The sequence below is a fragment of the Corvus cornix genome, chromosome 18 (genome assembly GCF_000738735.6).
Source record: "Corvus cornix cornix isolate S_Up_H32 chromosome 18, ASM73873v5, whole genome shotgun sequence".
Taxonomy (NCBI): domain Eukaryota; kingdom Metazoa; phylum Chordata; class Aves; order Passeriformes; family Corvidae; genus Corvus; species Corvus cornix.
This window is the reverse complement of record NC_046347.1, coordinates 2,475,495-2,497,415: the sequence shown is the minus strand read 5'-3', so window position 1 is coordinate 2,497,415 and position 21,921 is coordinate 2,475,495. Positions and strand designations below refer to the sequence as shown.

At 54.3% G+C, this 21,921-nt stretch overlaps 3 protein-coding genes across 5 annotated transcripts; all 3 read left to right on the top strand.

Moving 5' to 3' along the window:
* Positions 1-8,205: 8,205 nt before the first annotated feature.
* Positions 8,206-11,607, top strand: LOC109145973 (ubiquitin carboxyl-terminal hydrolase 42-like). Its single transcript, XM_039562579.1, has 10 exons — positions 8,206-8,230; positions 8,517-8,717; positions 9,169-9,279; positions 9,361-9,463; positions 9,608-9,675; positions 9,832-9,902; positions 10,452-10,534; positions 10,779-10,890; positions 11,150-11,290; positions 11,503-11,607. Exons 1-10 carry the CDS (start codon positions 8,206-8,208, stop codon positions 11,605-11,607), a joined length of 1,020 nt encoding a protein of 339 aa, XP_039418513.1.
* Positions 11,608-14,899: 3,292 nt separating this feature from the next.
* On the top strand, positions 14,900-18,480 carry LOC104695645 (protein ADP-ribosylarginine hydrolase-like). The gene is made up of 7 exons (XM_039562509.1): positions 14,900-14,943; positions 15,010-15,233; positions 15,942-16,040; positions 16,112-16,217; positions 16,827-16,906; positions 16,977-17,160; positions 17,660-18,480. The coding sequence occupies exons 1-7, from the start codon at positions 14,933-14,935 to the stop codon at positions 18,030-18,032; spliced, it is 1,077 nt and encodes a 358-aa protein (XP_039418443.1). The 5' UTR covers positions 14,900-14,932; the 3' UTR covers positions 18,033-18,480.
* A 138-nt stretch (positions 18,481-18,618) lies between these two features.
* Positions 18,619-21,858, top strand: CCDC61 (coiled-coil domain containing 61). 3 transcript variants are annotated; one of them, XM_039562507.1, is made up of 14 exons: positions 18,619-18,847; positions 19,435-19,594; positions 19,675-19,757; positions 19,853-20,010; positions 20,084-20,212; positions 20,310-20,385; positions 20,479-20,561; positions 20,650-20,762; positions 20,858-20,936; positions 21,042-21,106; positions 21,199-21,277; positions 21,355-21,400; positions 21,507-21,573; positions 21,662-21,858. In XM_039562507.1, the coding sequence occupies exons 1-14, from the start codon at positions 18,803-18,805 to the stop codon at positions 21,757-21,759; spliced, it is 1,281 nt and encodes a 426-aa protein (XP_039418441.1). In that variant the 5' UTR covers positions 18,619-18,802; the 3' UTR covers positions 21,760-21,858. The 3 variants fall into 3 exon arrangements, with proteins under 3 accessions (XP_039418441.1, XP_039418439.1, XP_039418442.1); XM_039562505.1 differs by having other exon boundaries at positions 21,349-21,400; XM_039562508.1 differs by lacking the exon at positions 18,619-18,847 and adding an exon at positions 18,890-18,970 and having other exon boundaries at positions 21,349-21,400.
* The last annotated feature ends 63 nt before the right edge of the window (positions 21,859-21,921 follow it).

Genomic DNA, 21,921 nt, shown 5'->3' with positions numbered 1-21,921 from the left:
GTACTGAGCACAACTACTCAAAGACCCTTTTAAGCCTCACGCCCCAAAAGCCTTTCTGCCCACAAGCAAGCTGCAGCCAAAGTATACAAATTTCAGGGACACCCCAAATCGTGCCCTCATCCCAGGCACTCGCCCCACGCATCCTGCCAGCCCAGCATGAATTAAGGGCTGGATATGAAGACTGCAGTTAACAGAAACACTCCCAGCTTCAGACAGCTCCAGACCCTGTTAGACAGAAGGAATATCTGAGTTTCCACACTGTAAGCAGAGAAAACACTCTGTGTGCTGGAGGGATGCACTTCTCAGGGAGCAGGCAAAATGTGACTACTTGCAGCAGTCACATCAGCCTGAAGTGCAACTTATTGTGCAAGGAATTTGCTGGAAACATCCATTTTGGCTGTTCAAGGTTATCTCTGCTGCCCCTTTGATTTCTGCTTGCATGGGGTCCACACGACAATGACAACGTAGCAGCACTCTGTCAGCTGGAGGATAAAGAGCTCAACCTGACAGAAGCAAACATGCCAACCAGTGACAAACATTTCTTTCATTAAAGGATGTGGTTCCAGTTGTCCTGCTGTGGGTGCTGGAGGATAATCCCATTATCAGTCATCTGCAAGAAGCTGAATCACCAGTCTGAGCATGGGCACAGGTAGTGCTGGAGCTGTCAGGTGGCAGACAGGCACGTCAGGAGCAGAGGTTTAAAGCTCCCAGACAGGTCTGAGGTTTCTTGTCTCACTGATCTGTCCTGATCAAAGACACAGGACATGGCTCCTTGTTGCAGAGGCCCTGAAGCACAGCTCTCCAGGTGTCTTTGCACTGACCCTCTGATCCCTCTGAGAATGTGACACCTTCTCTGAAAAGCAGTAGAAATTCAGAGTTAAACCCCATCTCTAAAGAAATGCAAATGTCAGTTAAGTTTAATAGCAGAGCACCACAAACTTCAGCTCCAAAAAACTTCAGAGGCACAGGGTGCCTCTGAAGACACTGAAGTGTGCTTTGCTGAACTCTGCTCTGCCTTTCCTGATCTTTTTCCAATACATGCAGGGCCACATCACCCCAGAGACTACGCCTGGTGACCCCAAAATGACGTGGGCATTCACATTTTGGTGGGTCTGATTCCCACTGCACACACCCCACATCGAGCAGCTCCTTCATGGAGCACAGCACCACTCACCTGCAGCGGGAGATTGGGACAGAAATGGGCTGCCCTGGTCCTGCTGGTATTGATACAAGCACTTTATACAAGCTTAAAAAAAATATCTTCTGTACCCTGACCAGAAATGAACCCCAAATCCAGCATTCCTGCCCAATTCAGCACTGAACACATCATTAACCTCCTCTAGAAGCATTCAGAAATGCATTGATCTGCATTGCTTGACAAGGACTGGGAATGTCCCTGTCCCCAAACCCCACAGCTGGCCACACATGCCATGGGCCCCCTCGTTCTGCCCAGCTCAGCAGTGTGGCACAGGGCTCCTGGGGTTCACCACCAGGCCAGGGCCAGCTGTGGCCTCAGGTCACCACAGCACTGGGACATGACGCTGCTCATCCCAAGCAGCACGTGGCAGGAAATCAGTCTGGCACAAGACATGGCTGTGCTTTGGCCAAACAAATACATTATCAGTGTTCAGAACAAACTTTGTGTTTTAGGTATCATGGAAAATTTCCAGCAAAAAGACGTTTAGGTATTAGAATTTCCATTTCTTGGTAATCAACGTTTTTGTTCAACTTTCCCGTGAGGAGTTGTTAAAGCACCGAGGGACTGGGTTTGATCTCTCCAGCTACCAGTAGCATGCTCCACACAGCCCCTTCTCCCTTCCATTGCCATCTAGGTCACCTCCAGCTCTCTGGGAGCAAGGCATGCCAATCAGAACAGTAGGAAACGCAACATCCGATGACTTAAAAATCATTGGAACAGTGCAAAACATTAAATTTTAGAACAATAAAAGTGTATTGTTTGCTTCCATTTATTTCTGCAAAATATTTCATGTTGCTGCCAAATTCTGCAGCTGTTTCTGTCCTTGCTAACCCTTCTCACAGAAGTGAGTTTGCTTCCTTCTGAAGGTTACACAGAAAGGGTGACTGTGCTGTGTCTTTGAATCCCTGTTGTTGGTTATGCCTGGTTAGGAGTGATCACACTTCAGTAATGGTCATCACCCACAAGTTCCTGACCCACTCCCACAAATGCAACTCCACCTTCCTGGGTTTTCTTGCCCGGGAATTGCTCTGCAGTTGGGTTTAGCACCTTGACAGACAATCTCTGCAGCAGAATCATCCTGGTGTCAGTGTTACCTCTACCAAACCTCACAAAAGTGCCATCAGGAAGGCAGAGAATAAAGCAAGTGTTGCTGTGAGGTGGGAAGGTGCCAAGTCTTTCCTCCTCCCTGTAGAGCAGCAGCTCCATGGCCCAAAAAGAAGGGAATGGGGACGCTTGGCCGGCTTTCGGAGCAGAGCTGGGGCAGAGTAACAACCAGGTCTCTCTGCTCATACAGGACCAGGTTCAGAAATGAGGGGATGCCTTCACAAGGCTTTCATTTAATTTTATTTCAGTAATCCAGCCAGTGTGGGTTATTGGCAGATGCACTCAAAGGGGATGGTGAATCCTGCATAGAGCAGCCCAGCAAGGGGAATAGGTTTTAGGATCAAAAGGACACATGAAAACACCTCCAGGATGGCTGAAAGTGCTTGTTTGTCTGTTACTGCTGCCTGGAAGAGAGCTCCTGCTGTCTCGAGCTGGCTGGAAGTTGTTCACCTTGGCTCCTTTAGCATCTCTCCAGCCCATGGGATACAAGGGATTTGAGCTTCTACAGACTGATTAAATAGACATCATTAACATTTGTCATCAGTACACTTCAGATCACAGTATTAGAGACCACACGTGGAGCACACAGCAGCCCAGACACTAAGCTAATGGAGAACTGAGGAGAACTATGGGTTACTCCAATAAAAGCAGAAAATAGGGAGAAAAAAAGTTAGAGACTAGACTTCTACCCAAAAACATAGTGGGTGCTAACTCCAGAAGTCTGTAAAATGTTTCAGCTGCAATATTTTCACTTGGGAAAAATAAACAAAAAACAAACCAAACAGAAAGAATTATTTTGCCTTTCATCAAGATGTCAAAATTAGTGGTGAGACTGAAGCAACGAGTTCTCTTCCCACCCCAGGCAGCAGTAAAAGTGCCACTGCCTGAAGGGTGGCAGCATCCTGAAGGGCCTCCTTGGCCCAGCACGCCCATTATAGCCACTTTACTGGGAAGCAGCAAACGGCTGTGCTAGCACCAACCACTGCCTTGGAAGCCGCCAGCTTGGGAAAAGAGTGACACTGTCACTTTAGGACAAAGCCAAGCAGAGAAACGTGTCCCAGGAAGGATCACAGAGCAAAGTGTATGTCCCAGGGCTCCCGGCAGGTGGCTGGGGCTCCCAGTGCCCCCAGTGGGGTCTGGTTTGCCAGAAGGAGCACGAAAGCCCCACTAAGGCTGCAGCAGCCCCAGCCCCCGGGGCTGGCACTAATGAAGCTGGCTGGCCCTCCTTCCCTTTCTTTTTTCTTTTCCCAGGTTGGAGCACCCCATCCCATCAGAGTGTACTTGAAAGAACAGGATACTTCCTTTGTATGGGGAAACAAATGAAGATTAATGTGTTAGTTGTAATTAATCTGCGATGACAGATTAGCAGAGCAGTGGCAGTGCCTTTTGCTGCTGCAGGAGCCAGTGCTGATAGGACAGCTGGTGAGAGGGGACACCAAATTCAATTTGCTCCTCATTTGCATACATATGACAACCATCTGTGCTAATAGCACTGCAATGTCTCTATTAGGCTCTCTTCTAGTGTGCCAGCTCACCTAGACTCCAATTAGGCCTTTAAGCAAGAAAGCTTAAAGCATAAATATTTGCTGAGGGGAAGGGGTGGTCCGGCAAGAGGCTGCACAGCGCCTGCTCTTCCTGCTGGAGCCCGAGCCCTCCTCAGTCCCTGGCCCAGGATGTTCTGCTGCTGTTTAGCACTTGCTGGTGAGATGCTGAACTCCATCAGCCCCAGGTTATCCAGAAATGCTTTAAGCCATGTGCAAAAATGCAAAAGAGCTGCAGAGGCTGGTTGAAAAGCAGTCCTGCAGTGAGGAAGAAGCCCTGGCCAGCACAGGTGCATGTCCCCCCATATCTTCACCCAAAGTTGGGAGCTCTGACTCGAGTGCTACCCCCAAGGGTGGAAGAGGCTGTTGGAAGCTGTGGAGAGGTGCTGGGTGCGATGTCACCCTGCAAAGGTTGTGCCCTGCCCGGGTTTCAGCCGGAGCAGCGGCTCCTGTGTGGCACCAGCACACGCCCAGCTCCAGCCACGAGCGTGCCACGGGCGTTTGCTCCAAGTGGCCCTTTATTTTTGTATACACGTTTCAAACAGCAGTGCCAGACTCCCCGGAAGCTAACGAGGGAACAAGTTAATTAATGAGCTAGCTCACCTACCCAGCTCTTCCTATTCTTCCCATCCAAGGTGATTTGTACAATTTTGAGTTTACTTTTTGTTTTCTGGCCGTAACACCTCAACTCTCCAGAACTGAGAGCATAAACCTAACCCTAACATCAGACCTAACACTAAACTTTACCCTAACCATTAATCTAACTCCAAACATAATCATAACACTGATGTCAACCCAAGGCCTAAGCCTAAACTTACCCTAAACCTAACCAAAACCGTAGACTTCACATAATCCTAGACCAAAACTTCCATAACCCCAAAACGAACCCTAAACCAAAACACAACCATAACCCATAACCTAAACAAAGAATTGACCCAAACCCTAAAACTTGCAAAAAACGTAAACCTAACAATAACAAAAAAATCATCCTAAACCTAGCACTAACACTGACCCTATCCGGATTCATTACAAAAGCCTAACCGTAAACCCACACCTAAACCAATCCCAGATCCTAAAATTAACCCCAATCCTCACTCAGAATGTAAAAGAACATTAAACCCAACACTAACCATAACCCCAAGCCTTACATAACCCTAAAAATAACCCTTAAACAACCCTAAATCTAACCATTACATAACCAGTGTGAACCCCAAACCCCCCCCTAACCCTAGCCCAAACCCTAACCCTTCTATAAACCTAACCCTAACCCTCATTTAACCCTAACCATAACCCTAATCCTTGCATAAATGTAATCCTAACCCTAACCACCTAACCCTAACCTCCCATGGGTTTCCTCTCCCCTGCATGTGAAACCCTGGGCTATGTTCTTTCCTTCCTGTGGCAAGGAACTCTCATTCTTATCCGGGAGCCTATGGCCAAAATTTTTATTGCACCTCCAAAATTCAATACATCCAAGGATTGCTCCTAGATGAAAGCTGCCAGTAGAGATGGGTCTGGCTGCCCTTGACCTGCCCTGGGCCCCCTCTCACCTGCACTTGGAACACTGAGGTTACACGATTTCCTTCCTGTGGAAAAGAATCTCACTCTCCCTTCTCAGAGACCATGACCCGCCATGACTTGCCTACCCCTTTCTTGCCTGTCCTTGCCTTGCAGTCTCTACCCTGCCATTGATTTGCCTTGCCTCCCCATCACTGGACTTGCCTCCCCATCACTGGACTTGCCTTCCTCTGCCCTGCCTTTCCTAAAACTTCTGGCCTTTCTCTCGCCTGTCAGTCTACTGCCTTGCCTTGCCATTCCTACCAAACCTTGCTTTTCCTTGACATTCCTTTCCATCCCCTACTTTGTCGTGCCTTGCCTACACGTCTGGCTTTGTATTGCCTTTCATACCTATCCCCCACCTTTAACTGCCTACTCCTTCCTTCCCATGTCTTGCCTTGACATGCCTTGCCCTCCTCTTCTCTCCTTGCCTTGCCTTTCTGACCCCTCTGTGTTCTCACCTCGCTTTGACTGCCCGTCCCTTGCCTTGCATGGCCTTGTGTACCCATTCCCTGCCTTGACTTGCCTGGCCCTTTCTTCCCTGGCCCTTCCTCGCCTACCCCTTCCTGTCCTTGCCTGGCCTACCAGGGGAGGTAATGCCCTATAACACTGTTCTGGCACCTTTGTATGGGATCAATCCCCAGATGTTTTCTATTTTGGAGGAGGGAATCCCCTTTCTTTGGGGATGGCCTTATAGTTCCTCTCTTCGGCAAAGAAACCAGTTTTGATTCCATACATTGGGTGGTCCTTGGTGAATTTAATTGCTTTTCCTAGTAAGCATTTCTATCAGCTAGACCTGTTGAGCTGTTACAGCGGGAATGCAAAAGCCAGGCTTTTAGTCCTGGTACCTTTAGTGTGTCAGCAGTCCCTGCTGCTGTTCCATTCAGACCCTGACTCTGTGAGACTGAAGGATTACGATGGGACACGGAGCTGAGAAGGAAAGTGCAGACACCAGGGTGTGTGCTGGTAGCTCGATGGGTGCAGCTGAAGCTGCAGGCAGCAAGAACTTTCTCAGCTGGCACTTCTGCGAGCGCTGTTTTTGCCGGATGTTTTCAAATTTGCAGCCGGACTCTGCGAGAGTGAAAAGACTTCTTAGCGCAAAGGAATTCAAGTTGTATCACACACCCTTTGGGTGTGATACAAATAAGAGTTTGTACTTAGAAGGGGAAAACTTTCTGTCCTGACAAAGGTTACTTGAGAGCGGGGACGTTTCCAGCTTGGCTCTGCGTTTACTTGGGGTGCGTGTCCTTCTTTTGCAAGTCGGCAGCGCTATCGTGTGGTTGTTCTGATGAGCGCTGACAGTGCCCAGGAAAAAGCCAAGAGCTTCTCTGGCCCGGCACAGCTCTGGGCACCTTCATGCAATTTCAGTCTCAGTGACAAAACTAAGAATGTTCGACAGCCGGTCGCACACGAAATGTTCTAGAAGAAGGAGGCAGTGCTGGAATTCACGTTTCTTTTGCAGCCTATAAACTGCAGAACCAACGACGAGACGATTCCTCTTCCTTCCCAGCACTATGCATGATCTTATTCTCCCAGTCTCCAAGAGGCAGGAGGCACAGCGGAGCTCTCACTCTGACTGTTCCCACACGAATGGGGCTGGGCCAGAGAAGCTCTTGGCTTTTTGCTGGGCACTGTCAGCGCTCATCAGAACAACCACACGATAGCGCTGCTGACTTGCAGAAGAAGGAAACGCACCTCAAGGAAATGCAGAGCCAAGTTGGAAACGTCCCTGCTCTCAAATCAACTGTGTCAGGACAGAAAGTTGGCACTGACCTTCCCCTTCTAAGTCCAAACTCTTATTTGCACCACACCCAAAGGGCAGCATGAATTCATTTGCGGTAAGAAATGTTTTCACTCTCGCAGAGTTCGTCTACAAACTTTAGGTGAACTTTCTGGTTCCTCTCTGGTCTCAAGAAACAAAGCTTTGATGCTGAATAAAGGGGTTTAGGCCTTCTAGTGGAAGCTTTGAGCTGTAAAAGAGGTCTTTGGACCCTCTAAAAGGGGTTTTGGGTCTTCAAACTGGGTCTGTGAGAACTAAAAATGGGCCTTTGGAAATGAAAATGAGGGCCTTGAAGTTAAGTTTTGTGCCCTCAGAGGATGCTTCGCTGCCACAACCAAAGGCTTTTCCTCCTAAAAAGGGATCTTTAGGGGCTTATAAGCCTGGAAGAAGCTGGGAACAGTGGAACAGAAACCTCCAGCACTCCAAGTGTGCCAGCCAAAGCTGTGGTCAGGCTCATTTTCAGCCCGCAGCAGCCTTTGACTACTCTGGCTGCTGGAGCTCCTGGAAGAGGAAGGAGCTCTGCTGGCAGGCAAACAGCCCTTTGTCCACAGTACCCGGTCCAGTGACTTTCAGCTGTGAGAGGTGCCTGGGCTGTGACACCCGTGGGGTTCTGTGGCCTCAAAAAGACATGACCCCATGTGGCCTCATGTCACAAAGGGGCAGAGATATGGCACTGGTTCAGCAATTGTGATCTCACCTGCCCAATGCTTGGCATCCTGAGGAGTGAGCCACTGAAAGCTAGCTGGGCTGAGCTGGCCTTCAGGATATCTAGGCTCCTTCCATTGCATGCCTGCCTTTTTCCAAGCATTCTTCATCCTTGATAACAGCTACAAGCACCACCAAAATTCTTTTGATAGCTGAAGGTGCTTTGTGAGTCATGTTTGGGGTTTCTAGATAATTTTGTTGTGCTACAATTATTTCCTTTCCCTTCAAGTGATGGGATTGGTGCTCACCTGATCTTTTTGGAGGAGATCTTTCAGGAGCTTTGTCATCCAAAGATCTCCCCTCTGTTCCTGAGAGGAGCGATGGCTGCAAGGGGGAACAACTCCTGTGAGTCCTGGAAATACAAGACTCTAGAGGGAAAGGATGGTGGCCTGAGGCCCAGAAATCAGAGTGGGTTTGTTGGACTTTTGGCAGAGTACACAGGGGAACAGACAGTTTTCCAAAACTGCTCCCCTACCAGCAGATGCCAGCAGGGTGTTAGGCTTTCCCCGATGTTTCTGAGCTGCTGACTAGAGCTGTTGTCCTTGGTGCTCCTGTTAGAGAACTCAACGCTTGAATATGCTTTCAAGTAACAACATTGTCTCACCTCTTTTCAAACGTCGTTTCCCTGCAGACATTGCCGAGGGAAGGGCTCTGCCGCAAAGCATCGTCTTTCCCCCAGAGAAGATTTGCATGGACTGGCAGCGAAGACAGAGACCTGGGGCGGGACTCTTCAACCTGGGCAATACTTGCTACATCAATGTCATCCTGCAGTGCCTGACATACACACCCCCTCTGGCCAACTACCTGCTCTCTTATGAGCACAGCCAGTTGTGTGAGTACTTTTAGGGACATCTTGTAAATCTCTTGGACACATCCCAAGGATTCCCAGAACCTGGAATCAGGTTTAGGAGAACAGCAAGCCCTTCTTTGTCAGCCCCATGGGCTTATGTTGTTTGAACATCAGCTAAAAGATGCTTGTCCTATCAAGGTGCACTCATCTTCAGAAGAACACCTCTTTCTAGCCCCGAGTTTCTATCCCTGCAAGTTGAACTCTCTTGGCTTATCGCAGAGAACACCTCTGCCTATTTAGTCTCCCTCTGAAGTATGTTTTCTGTGCACTAAAATGTCCTGGGCTTGCTGGGACATTGGCAGTTTGGGAGTAAAGGAGACTGTTCTTAGCACTTCAAGATCTCCATTAGGTTTCCCAAGAAATTGAGATGTTTTGCTACCCTGAGAAGCTTCTGTCCCTCCCTTCCTTGCTCCCTCCCTCCTTTCCTCTTCAGGTCAACAGCAAGGCTTCTGCATGATGTGCACCATGGAAGAGCATGTCAGGAAGGTCCTGTGTTCCCCAGCCAGTGCCATCCTGCCTGGAGCTGTCCTCAGGGACCTCAAATGTAAGTTGTTTCAGGTGCTTTGACAGGTTTTCCTCTTTGTCTTCCTCTCTTTTGGGGGAGAGCTACTAAATTCTTTCTTAGTCATAGGAGAGGAGTTTGAATATGGCAGGCAGGAAAACGCCTACAAGTTCTTACGCTGTACTCTCAGTGCCATGCAGAGAGCCTGTCTGAGTGCACGCCACGAGTAAGCACAAGCAAATTACAAGTTTCAATGTTCCTCAACCCATTGGACTCCTTGATGTGCTCCCATCAAGGAAAACTGACCACCAGGGCTTTCAATGCTAAACTCTTGGAGGAGGTAACTCTCTGCCTTGCCATGTATTTGCAGCCTGTACATCTCTTCACAAGAAACTACCATCATCCATCAAATATTCAGGGGCTTTATGAAATCTAGAGGTATGTTTCCACTACTACCGCTTTACTTGGTTTGTCTGTGCCCTTCTGTCTGCCTGTGACAAGCAGCTGGTCCTGTGATGACTGGCGTAGGAGAACCCATGAGCATTAACCAGCACAGTCAATTAGCTTCACTCAGCATTTTGATTTTCCTTCCAGTCACATGCTTGAGCTGCCAAGCAGTTGTTGATTCCTACAAGGCCTTCCTGGATATCTCTTTGGATATCAGAGTAAGAGGTTTGCAACTGAGCTTCAAGATATCCCAAGGCCCCTGTAGTTTTGCAGAAACAAAACACTTGTCTTAAAAACCTATACTGCGAGCACAAGGGAGCTTGGTGGTGAGTGGGAAGGGGAAAGCACAGTGTCCTCAGTGTCCTCCTGCAGAGCCCATGGCACCGTGGTGCTGGCTTTAGGCTGGACTAGCAAGCATTACCCCCTCTGCACCCTTGACATACTCTCCTCCCCCTTCCCTTTGCCCTCCCTCAACACCCGTCTGGCTCCCAGGCTGATGGGTAGGATCAGTTTTCACTACTGATGCCCCTGCGTGCCACTGGTAGCTGAACTGAGTGGTGGCACGCAGAGGGAGCTCTTGATGACTCCGGGAGCCCCTGGGACGTGAGGGAGATGTTCAGCATCACACCCTCTTTCTGTCTCCTTACAAACACTGCCCGCGGGGTCATGGTGGGCATCCTCAGTGTCAGCTGCCTGGGTCTTCTTGTCAGCTCCTGGGAAGTGTTTGGGTGAGGGCGTTTCCTGCAGCTCCTTTCCTACTCCTCCAGGCAGCCTCATCCCTCACCACAGTTCTGGAGGACTGTGTGACATCCAAGGAGCTGGATCAGAAAGAGTGCTTCAGATGTATCAAGTAAGATGATTCCAAACACAGTAACACCAGATCCTGCGTGAGGGAGGGGCTGCATGTCGTTGAACAGAAGTCATCTTCTCAAGGAGGTTTAATGCACAATAATGAGACACAACTTTTTAAATATGCCTCTGAACAACCTTAAAATAACCTTAGTAAGGATGTGTGAGACAGGGCATAGGTTGCCTGGCCTTCCTGGGGGAAGATTGGGTGCATTTCAGCACTTGGCTATGTGCCTGGTTTCAAGGTGTAAGAAGAAGGCTGCTGCCTCCAAGAGGGTCACAGTCCATCGTGCACCCAGAGTCCTCATGCTGTGTCTGGAAAGGGCTGACCAATGGACTGGCACAAAGATCAGCAAGGTGTGTGTGCAAGTGGAGTGCAACTTTCTCTTTCTAAAGCAGAGGATTCCCCAAAGCTCTGCCACAAGATGCTCATGTCGGGATTTTTGTGCTCCCTTCTGGGGAGAGGAGAATTCCCATGAACAGACGGGCCTGGACTCTGCTCTGACAGAGATGCTGTGGCTGAGAACAGTTTCCTGTCCCCCAAGCCAATACATGCTGAAGGCTATTTAATGTGGTAGCTAAGGGTAATTTCTGAGCCCTCTTGGCCTCTCTGTAGTTTGTAGAGTACCCCGAGTACTTGGATCTTCGGCCATACATGTCTGACACAGCTGGAGAACCCCTCCTCTGCTCCCTATATGCCATCGTGGTTCACAGTGGTGACACCTGTCTTGAAGGACACTTCTTGTGCTACACAAAGGTAAAGAGCAACTTCCCTCCTGACAGGGAGAAATGTGTGTTGGGAAAGACAAACTTTCCCACCAGTGTTACTGGCAGGCAAGGGTTTGGGGGAGAAGGTCTCCTCCAGGGCTCAACTGGATTTGTTTTTGTGTACTCCTGGCTTGGCAGTTTTCTGCCTGTGGTGGAGAAACCCTGCAGTTCCTCTCCAGAGCTGGATGCCTTTCTCTGCAGGCCAGCAATGGGCTGTGGTACAAGATGGACGATGAGTTTGTGGATAGTTGTGACACCCACACAGTTCTGGGGCAGCAAGCCTACTTGCTGTTTTATGCCAGGTAATAACCCGCATCATGTGTTCAGAAAACATTTCCATTTCCTGTCTTAGCTGTTTGTCTTCTCATCCTCCTGAGTGTTTCTGCCATAGGAGACAATTCCTTCCTGCATCCTTCAGTGCTGCCAGTTCTGAACTACCTCACTCCAGTCCTCCTCTTTCCCTGCTGGGCTTTAGGGTGCTGCCCTGTGTAAACTGCCACTTGTCTGCTCTCTGAAGCTGGCTCATGTAGAGAAGAGGACTTAAAGGTGGCCTCTAGGAAAGATGGGGAGGGACTCCTTATCAGGGAGTGTAGTGATGGGGCAAGGGGTAATGATTTTAAAGAGGGAAGATTTAGATTAGATATTAGGAAGAAATTCTTCCCTGTGAGGGTGGGGAGGCCCTGGCACAGGGAGCCCAGAGAAGCTGTGGCTGCCCCACAGCTGGAAGTGTTCAAAGCCAGGCTGAATGGGGCTTGGAGCAACCTGGGACAGTGCAAGGCGTCCCTGCCCATGGCAGGGGGTTGGAATGAGATTTCTCTCATCCAGATTCTAGGATTCTGTGAAGTGGAGGCCATAGGGGGTAAAAAGATGAGGACTTGCTCTGGCAGTGGCAGACCTGGTGGGAAGACCCTAGTTAAATTTACCATTGGTGACCTTGGTGAAGTCTTCTCTCTGTTGCTCCAAGAAAACAACTGAATCCCAGAGGAGTCTACAAGGAATGCCTGAAACAGAGAGAACTCCTTTTTCCTCCAGGTGCTCGGATTTGAAAATGAGAGAAATGGCGGCTTCCTCACCAGCACCACCATATGCCCATGCCATGCTGGGTCAGGGAGGGGCCAGCCACCAGCAGGCAGGTTCCTCAGTTCCACAAGGTCTGCCTGGCAGGATTAAGGTGATGCACAGTCAGAGGAACCGTGCCAGGGAGAGGGCCCGGAGCAGGTCCCCACAGTGGGGCAGTGATCTCTGCAGCTGGGTTGTGAACAGCACCAACGACGGCAATTTAACAGGAAGGAGGAGGAAGAGAACTAGTCCATTTGGCCATGACCGTGCTCCCAGGGATGCCACAGCTCCAGGGCCCTACAACAGGATCTGCCAGCAGGCGCCTGTACCAAGGCTTGCTTGGGTGCAAACCTTGCCAGTACAGAGAGAGCTGGGCAGATCCTCATGGCAGGACTATGGGCTCTGCAGTCAGGTTGTGGAGATCACAAACTCTTACTGGTGTGGGTGTGAGCATCCCAGAGATGCACGTCAGACAAACACAGCATGATGAGGGCAGACTTTCAGCCTGGATGATGCAGCAGCGCAGCATCTGAAGTGAACAAAAACCCACCTGGTTGGAATCAACAGGCAGAAAAGCCTAACCCAGAATTAAAACCCCTTGTTGGCCTGTGGAGGACCAGACTTAAGCATGTTTTGTCTCAAGCATTCTGACCCTGTTACGATAGGAAAAATCACAGGAGGAGACAGTCCTGCAGAGATGGGGCAGCACTGTTGTGAGCCAAATTCCTGCTCTGCTTTGACACTCATGCTCACTTCCTAGGCGAGGGCCAGAAGAGATGGCTGTGCATGCATGAACAAAACCAGCTCAAAACATTCAGTCTTTGTAAGAGGTACGCACCAAGTTAACTATAAAAGGAAACCAATTGGGCCCCCTGGCTCTTTTTCCTCTTTCTCTTTGGCTTTGTCTTGCAACCCCAGCTCCAGACTCGAAGGGACATGGGCTGGATGTGCCAATAGTGACTGAAAAGGGCTGGATGGCCAGGCCCTGAAGGTGCTGCTCAGCAGCAAGACAAGCACGGAGCCAGGGACAAACAGTGTCTCCCAAGGGTCAGGGACTGCTCCAGTTTAATGCCTTTCTTAACTAATGGTCTGGCTGCTGGGGCAGAGAGAACACTCAGCAAGCTGGCAGAGGAGGGGTGCTGAGGCGAGGGGACTCACGCCACTACAGCAATGACAAGGGCAGATTGTCAGCCTGGATGAGGGGGGAGCAGAGGATCTGACTTCTGCAGTGCCAGAGAGGAAGAAGAGGAGTGCAGGAAGTACCAGAAGTGTCCCTGGTAGGGACCAGCTCGCACAAAGCACCAGCAGACGACCCTGACTCTCCTCGGAGTGCTGCCTCGAATAAGGAAGCACTCAGGGAGACACTGCAGGAACTTGGACAGCTCTGCCAGCTGGTCACTCGTCCACAATGAGGCTTGGACACGGAGAACAGAAGTTCCTTCAGAAGTTCCTTGCTCATCCAGGCCAGTCATCCCCCATGGCTCGTCTTTTGGCACGTAGGGACAGCCCGCTGCTGTGCCTTCGAGATTTCTTTCTTGAAGTACGTCCATCCTTCCGGAACCTTTTGTTTTTAAGGGCTCTTTCCCAAGGAACTTTCCAAATGAGCTTCTTGAGAAGGCCGAGGTCTGCCCTTTGGAAGCCCAGTGTGGAAGTTTAGTTGGTGCCCCTCCTGGTTTCACCAATTATTGAGAATTCTGTTATTTCATGATCATCAGCCTGGAGGTTACCATTTGAACAGTAAACTTGCCTTCAGAACCAAACCCTGTCTGAGGTGGCACTTTAATTTCTGTAGAGTGTGACCAAACAAGAAAGAACAGAGGTTTAGTTGTCTGAATTTTTTTTTTAACTGGGACAAGAGCCAAATTGCCTGAAAAGAAGGCTTTGGAGAGGAAAAACCCTGCTTGGAACTCACAAAAACAGAATTTGTGAACTGAAACAGATTCTTTGGACACTAAAAATGAGACTTTGTAGCCTAAAAAGAGCTGATTAGGAAGCCAGAACTAAGACCTTGGGAAGAAAACATGAGGTTTAGGACCATCTCAATGTAGATTTGTAGCCTTAGCAGGATTTCTGTATGACAAATGAGGGTTTGGACCCAACAGATGAAACTCTGTGCCCTAAAAATAGCCACAGGTAATAAAAGAGAGGTTGGGAGCCCAAAAAATAGGATTTTGGCCCAAAAATGGAGGCTTTAGGCATGAAAAAAATTAGTAGCTGAGATGCTACAAATGACCTTGTGGACCCTGCAATGGAGGTGAACCTCTCTGGCCGCAAGCAGTGCTGACTAGAGGGCTTCAGGCACTCCAGTGCAAGCTCTGAGCGGTAAAAGAGGGCTTTGGACCCTCCAGAAGAGGGTTTGGGTCTTAAAAAGCCCTTGCTGTCCTTTGGGGTCCCCTGGAGCCTCTCTTCCCTCTGCCTCCCCCACCCAGGATGTCCCTGGATCCCCTCCCTGCTTCTCCCCCTCGCTGTACCCTGTACCCCACATCCCTGGAGTGTTCTGGTCCCCTTAAGGGCCCCTGGCCAGCACTGGCCCCATGCCCTGAGCCTGACAGGCATCCCCAGCTGCTGAACCATGGAGGAGACGTGAGTGCACCGGGGTCCCTGGGGCCCCTCTGCCGCCAGCACCCCCTGAACCCTCTGTTCCCCTAGGGTGCCCTCGGTGGAAACCTACGAGGCGGCCATGGTGCTGAGCGGGGTGGGGGATGCACTGGGGTACCGGGCAGGCCGCTGGGAATACTGCACCTCAGGCCCCCAGATCCACGCCGAACTGGCCGAGCTGGGCGGGCTGGCAGCCATCACCCTCGAGCCCCCCGAGTGGCCCGTCAGCGATGACACCGTCCTGCACCTTGCCACCGCCGAGGGCCTGGCCACAGGTGCGGGGACTCTGTGACACCCCACTGACACAAGGGAGGGGTCCCTGGGGTTGGGGTCCCCGTTGTACCCCAGGCTGGCACGGGAGGGGGGGTGTCCTCATTAGATCCCCTAAGGGGTGGGAGGGGTCCCTGTTCTGTTCCTTGGGCTGCATGGTGGGTGGGTGTTTGGGGGTGCGGCTGGGTGTCCCCTTACAGCCCTGGGGTATGTCAGGGAGGTCTCCATTATGCTGGGAGGGGCTTTGGGGGGGGTTTGTCCAGCTCTGGAGGGGACTTTGGGGCATCTTAATTCTGCTTCTCCCACCCCCCCCCACTTTTAGGGGTTTCCAGTGAGGCTTAGGGGGATGTGTATCCTCGTTTCCTCTGGGTGGGGGTGGCATGGGCAGTGTGTGTCTGTCTGTGTCTGTGTGGTTTTCCTCATTTATGTGCCTTTTCCTCCCGTACCGGGTGCTGGAGACAGGGACACTTCCCCCTCCCACTTTGGGAACCTGGCAGGGCACCCCTTTCTCGCTCAGAGGGATCCCCCATTTCTCCACTAAACTTGTTCTGCTTCCCCCCGGGGGGGTGGTCTGTGGGGCAGTGTTCCCTTTCCCCACATTTTTGGGGATGGTGCAATGGGGTTCTTCTTCTTCCCCTTCAGTTTTGGGGGGTGCATGGGGCCTCTCCCTGCCAGCCTGGGTAACCCACATGGGTTTTCACACCCCTGCACAGGCCTGGAGGGGGAAGACCTCCTGCAGGAGCTGGCCCGCCGCTATGTGGCTGCCATGGGGGACATGGAGGGACGCAAACCCGGACCCAGCAGCATCCTAGGTGAGCAGAGACCAAGGATGCGGGGAGAGGCAGGGGGGCTCAGGGAGCCTCACGCCCCCGTGTCCTCCCAGGCACCTCGCAGCTGCGGCCAGGGGAGCCCGAGGGCTATCGCATCCCCTTCAACCCCCGCGGCACCGGCTGCGGGGCCGCCATGCGCAGCCTGGCCATCGGCCTCAGGTGGGGACAGGGACACTGGGGGACGTGTGGGGACAGGGACGGAGGTATCAGAGCCGGGGGCATGGTGACAGGGTGGGGACGGGGATGTGGGGGGTGTCAGAATGGGTGGAATGGGGGACACGGGGATGCCATGCAGGGACACGGGAAGGGACAGGGACGTCGGGGACATGGGATGGGGATAAGGGGGTGTCGGAGCTGGAGGAGTGGGGATATGAGGATGTTTGGGCTGGGGAAATGGGGGTGTCACAGCTGGAGGGAAGGGGACATGACGGGATGGGAGTAGGGTAAGAGGGACATGAGGATGTCACAGGGAGAGGAATGGGGACACAGAGTGGGGTGGGGACGGGGGTTGGTGGAGCTGGAGAGGACAAGGCACAGGGCTTGGAGACATGTGGTGCTGGAGCTGGGAGGTTGGGGACAGAGAACATGGGAACAGCAAGAGGGAAGAGGGACACAGGTCACAGAGCAGCTGAGAGTGGGACATGGAAGTGATGGGGCTAGGAGAATGGGTACAGCAGGGACAGCAGGACAAGGGTGGTGCTATGGGAACAGGGATGAGGCTGGAAATACAGGACCAGGGGAGTGGGGACTCGTCTGATGCCAGTGCAGGTACCCACATGCCTGGGAGCTGCCGACTCTGATCCGGGTGAGCATCGAGAGCGGGCGCATGACCCACCACCACCCCACTGGTGAGCTCCAGACCGGCGGGGGAGGGCAGCAGGGGATACCAGGACTCTCCTGAAGCCCCTGTCCCCACAGGGTACCTTGGAGCACTGGCGGTGGCCCTCTTTGGGGCACTGGGGAGTCGGGGGGAGCCCCCAGAGCGCTGGGGGGCTGAGCTGCTGCGGGTCCTGCCCCTGGCATGGGACTACGTGGAGGGCACCGGGGTGGCCGTGGAGGACAATGCTGCTGCCTGGCCATTCTTTGGGGAGGCGTGGCACCGGTGAGGGGGCACTGTGAGGGTTCTGGGGGGACACTGGGAGCACAAATAGGGGCTGGGAAGGACACTGTGAAGGGTTCAGGGGTCCATTAGTGCCACTGGTGCCAGCCAGGCTCTCTGCCAGTCCTGGCAGTGCATCGCAGGGGTGTCACTGGTGCCACTGCTGACCCTGATGCCCAGTCTGTTCACAGGGCTGGCAGTGCCCATCCTGTCCCTGCTGCACCCAGTGTCCCTCGTGTCCCGGCCAGAGGTGCCATCCTCAGTGACAGGGACCTCTGTGTCTCTGGGGTTCCTGAGCCACTGGGTTTTCTTGGTGTTACTGGTATCCCCACTGCGTCCAGTGCCATGCTGCCCCCCAAGTTTCCTGATTGTCCCCGCAGCTACCTGGGGTCCCAGGGGCTGCTGGAGAGCCACAGCCCAGTGACCCCCAGTATCACTGGTTACCCCATTGTCCAGTGACACCAGTGGCCCCAGTGACCTCAGTGTCCCCATGTCTCTGCAGGTACCTGGACTCCCGTGGGCTTCTGGAGGGCCGTGGCCCACCACGGGTGCCATCCCTCCCATCCCCAGCCGAGCGGGACACGGAGTACCTAGGCTGGGCATTGGAAGGCTGGCCAGGCCGTAGTGGCCATGACGCACCCATGGTGGCCCTGGAGGCCCTGCTGGCAGCTGGTGGGTGCTGGGAAGAGCTGTGTGCCAGGGCAGTGCTGCACGGCGGGGACAGCGATTCCACGGGGACCATTGCTGCTGGGTGCTGGGGGCTGCGGGGCGGGCTGGCATCCATCCCCCCGGGGCTGCACTGCCGCCTCGAGCACCGCGGGCGGCTGTGCCATGCTGCCCGCCAGCTGCACGCGCTGGCCTGGGGGGAACGGTGAGTGCCCCTCCATCCCTGGTATCACCCGCTGTCCCTCTCCAAGGGAAGCTCCTGTGGCTTGCCCAGGGCACAGCGGGGACCAGCGTGGGGTCACAGCGGGGCTGGGGAGTTAACGGGCCTGGGAGACCCTTGGGTGAAGCAGGGCCCTCCAAGGTGTGCTGGGGTCCAAGGAAAGCCCACCACAGCTGTGTCCAGTTGGCCTTTTAGTCCTCCCCAGGACCCCAAAACCCGCCCAAGGAGCCTCAGTCACCCTCACACTAAAGAACGTCTCCTCCCAAGCCACTCTGGGTCTGGATTTGTGCCCTGCGCCTCTTGTCCTGCCTCTGCCAGTGTTTAAGGTCCAAAGCGTTACTCTTCAGATTCAACCCCAAGTTCTCCAAGTGCCAACCCGAATTTGTATAATGCAATCCTCAAAAGTAGAGAAAACAGAAGCCACATAGTCAATTTAAGGTGCAAACCGACACTTTCATGCTGCAAAACCACATTTATGCATTCCAAGGTTTATGTTTTTAAAGTTCAGAGACTCCGGGAACGGAGCGGGACGAACCCCCGACCAAAGGCGGGCGGGAAGCAGGGGAAAGGGCGGGGCCTGCCACAGGCAGGCGTGGCTCCTCCCCTTTCCCAGGAATGACTGACAGCAGCAGTAACCAATGGTGCCGTGGAGATGGGGCGCGGGCTTCTCCTGACAGCCAATGGCAGCGGGAGGCTGGAGAGCAGCGGGGGCGGGCAGAGCAGTAACGGCATTGCCATGATGGGCGGCGCCAGCAGCCAATGAGCGGCGGAGCGGCGTGTAGCCAGCCAATGAGACAGCGCGGGGTGAGGCAGGGCGGGGCTGCGGCCAGCCAATGAGGCGGGGCGGGCTCGGGGGGCGGGGCGCGGCTGAGGCGGCGGATCGCGGCGGGCGGTGAGCCTCTTCCGAGTGCGGCACGGCTGCTCCCGGTATCTGTCGGCTGAGCATAACCGCGGGCCCGGGCCACCCCCGTCCCGCTGCTCCCAAAGCAGACCCCCAGTTCCCTTCCCTCGGTACCCCCAGAACAGGCCCCCGAAGCCCTGCGCTTCCCGCTCTTCTCCCGGCAGCAGGCCCAAGCCCATGGATCTCCCCATGTTCCTCTGTAGTCTCTCCACCCCTTGAAACTGCGCCCGCCCCCAGCAGGGCCCAAGTTACCAAAAGCTCTAAGGTCGTCTCTGGTCACCTCCCGTGGTGCTGTAGTCTCCCCTTGTTCTTACCCCGTCAGTGCGCGCCCATCAGTTCTCGGCACTCGCCCCCCCCCCAGAATCCAGCCCAGCTCACCTGTCCCGAGCCCTCCTCCCCTTTCCGAGGGTGCCCTCTCTGTACTCCTGGGGTGCCCTCTGTACTCCTGGGGTACAGACCCCGGTCTCCCAAGGGTGTCCCCTCCCCACAGACCCCTCGCACCATGGGCGAGCCGCGGTACCTGCAGGCCGACTGCGCTTTCCGGCCCGGGGCACACACGGTGCGGGTGACCCTGGCCCGCACTACGTTGCGGGTGGAGGTGGAGGCTCACGGCACCGCCGACCTGTGGAGAGGCGAGTTCGATGCCACCTGTGAGTGCCGGAGGGAGCTCGTGGTGGGATGAGGGGACTTGCCACGACTGGCACTGACTGAAGTACTCCCCTCCTCGCAGTCGTCGAGGACCTGACCCGCAAAACGGGGAATTTCAAGCAGTTTGGCATTTTCTGCAGCATGCTGGAGTCGGCACTGACGCAGGTGTGGCCGTGCCGCTCCTCCACACGGCGTTTTGGGGCTACATGGGGTGGGGTGTGTGTCCCACCGAGCCCTCCTGCTTTTCGAACTTTCTGCAGAGCAGCGAGTCCGTCAGCCTGGAGCTCCTCACCTACACCGACTTGGAAACCCTGCATAGCCGGAAAGTGGGGGCAATCACCCGGCCTCCCCCTTCATCCTCTTCCCCCCTCAACACCAAGCGCTACCTCATCCTCATCTACTCTGTGGAGTTCGATAGGTGACAGGGGACACCAGGCAGGGGTCACAGGGGAGTGACTCCAGCCTCACCTCCTCCACATGCTCTCCTGCAGGATCCATTACCCACTGCCACTGCCCTATGCGGGTCGGCCGGACCTTGTGGCACTGGTGCGGGAGCTGCAGGAGCAGCTGGCGCAGCTCCGGGCCCAACGTCTGGATGAGACCCAGCACTTGCGGGATGTGTGAGTGGGGCCGGTGGCATCCGGAAGGGTTTGGGGGATTCCTGTCTCACAGGGTGAGGAAGGAACCCCCAGACCATCCCCCTGTCATCCCCCCCAGGCTGTGGCGGGCACTGGAGGAGAAGCGGGCGGCAGAGGCCCGGCACCAGCGCGAGTACCAGCAGCTGGCTGCAGAGGTGGGCTGGGAGAGGGGCAGGAAGGATGGGAGCTGCTCTTGGTAGGGACAGGGGCTGTTGGATGCATAGCGAAATTTTTTCTCCTCCTCACAGCTGGCCCAGGCAAAAGCGTCGGAGCAGAGGCTGCAGCTGCGGGTGAAGAACCTGACAGCTGAACTGGCCTCCTACAGGAGGGGGTGAGGCCGGGGTGAACCCTGCAAGAGGACCCTCATGACCATGGGGTGTCCTTCTGTCCCCACCTTATGGCACTGGTCCTCTTGGCAGCCGCCAGAAATCTGCCAGCCCGGCCCTGCGCCCCCCGGAGCGACGCTCAGCATCCCTGGAGAGCCACAGGAGCAGCCGGGGCCACCCCTCACCACGGTCCCTGTCGCCTGCAGGTGTGGGACACTTGGGGACCCATGCCCAGGAGTGGAGACAGGACATGGCTCCCCCCCTCCTCACCCTGACCCCCTCCTCTGCCTCCCCCTGCCAGGCTCCCGCCCACCACGCTTTGACCCCACTGCCTTTGTCAGGGCCCGGCAGTGCCGGCAGAAGGAAGCTGAGCTCAGAAAGTGAGTGGTGGTGGCTGAGCTTGTCACCTTCCCTCCCTGGCACCTGGGGGATCTCCTCCCCACCTCACACCCCTGTCCCCTTGCCGCCATCTCCCTTGGGTGCAGCCAGCGGCGTGGAGTGGCTTCTGGCAGCACCAGCCCGGCGAGGAGCCACAGGCGCAGCTCATCGGGTGAGTGGGGAGCATGAAGAGGGCTGGGGGCACACCCTCTGTGTGCTGGGGCTCCTTCCTTAACTTCCCCCCGTCCCAATTTTTCCCTGCAGCCGAAAGCTCCCGGAGCTGGTGCTTGGGAGTGAGCTCTGGCAGCAAAGCCAATGAGCGCCCCGAGCCCGTGCCCTGCAGGTAATGCTGGGGTGGGGCAGGATGCTTGGGCATCCCTTCTAGCACACTTTAACCCCCCCCACCTTGGGCAGGGACAGGAGAGTGACCCGTACACGGAGACCCCTGAGCACCTCATCCTGCATGGTGAGTGGTTGCCCCTTTGGGGTTCCCCCACCCCTCTGGGGTCTCCCCCTGCATCCCAAAGCAGGGTGAGCACGAAGTCACTGGTGACCCCCAACCTCCCCCCCAGGTGCCTCACCCAGCTGCCAGCCACAAGCTGCCGGCATGCAGGACTGTTGGCAAGCGCCCTGGTAAAGGTGAGGCCCCATCTGAGCCCCAAGATATTTGAGAGATACCCCAGTTCAGGCCTTTGTTAACCCTTTCTTCCTGCACTGGCCTCCCCAGAGAACCACTCCAAGGAGCCCTCAGCTGAACTGGCTGAGATCGATGCCCGGCTGCAGGCTCTGCAGGAGTACATGGACAGCCTGAACACCCGCATGTGACCCCCTCTAGGGACACACACCCTCTCCCTGTGCCCTCAGGGGGTGAACAGTGGTGGTGTGGTGCAAGTGTCCCCCCAAATAAACCCTTGTGAGGCGCCAGAGTGTGTCCTTCTTGGGATGGAGGTGGGGGCGGTGTCTCCTGGGAGGGAGTGTTGGGGCATG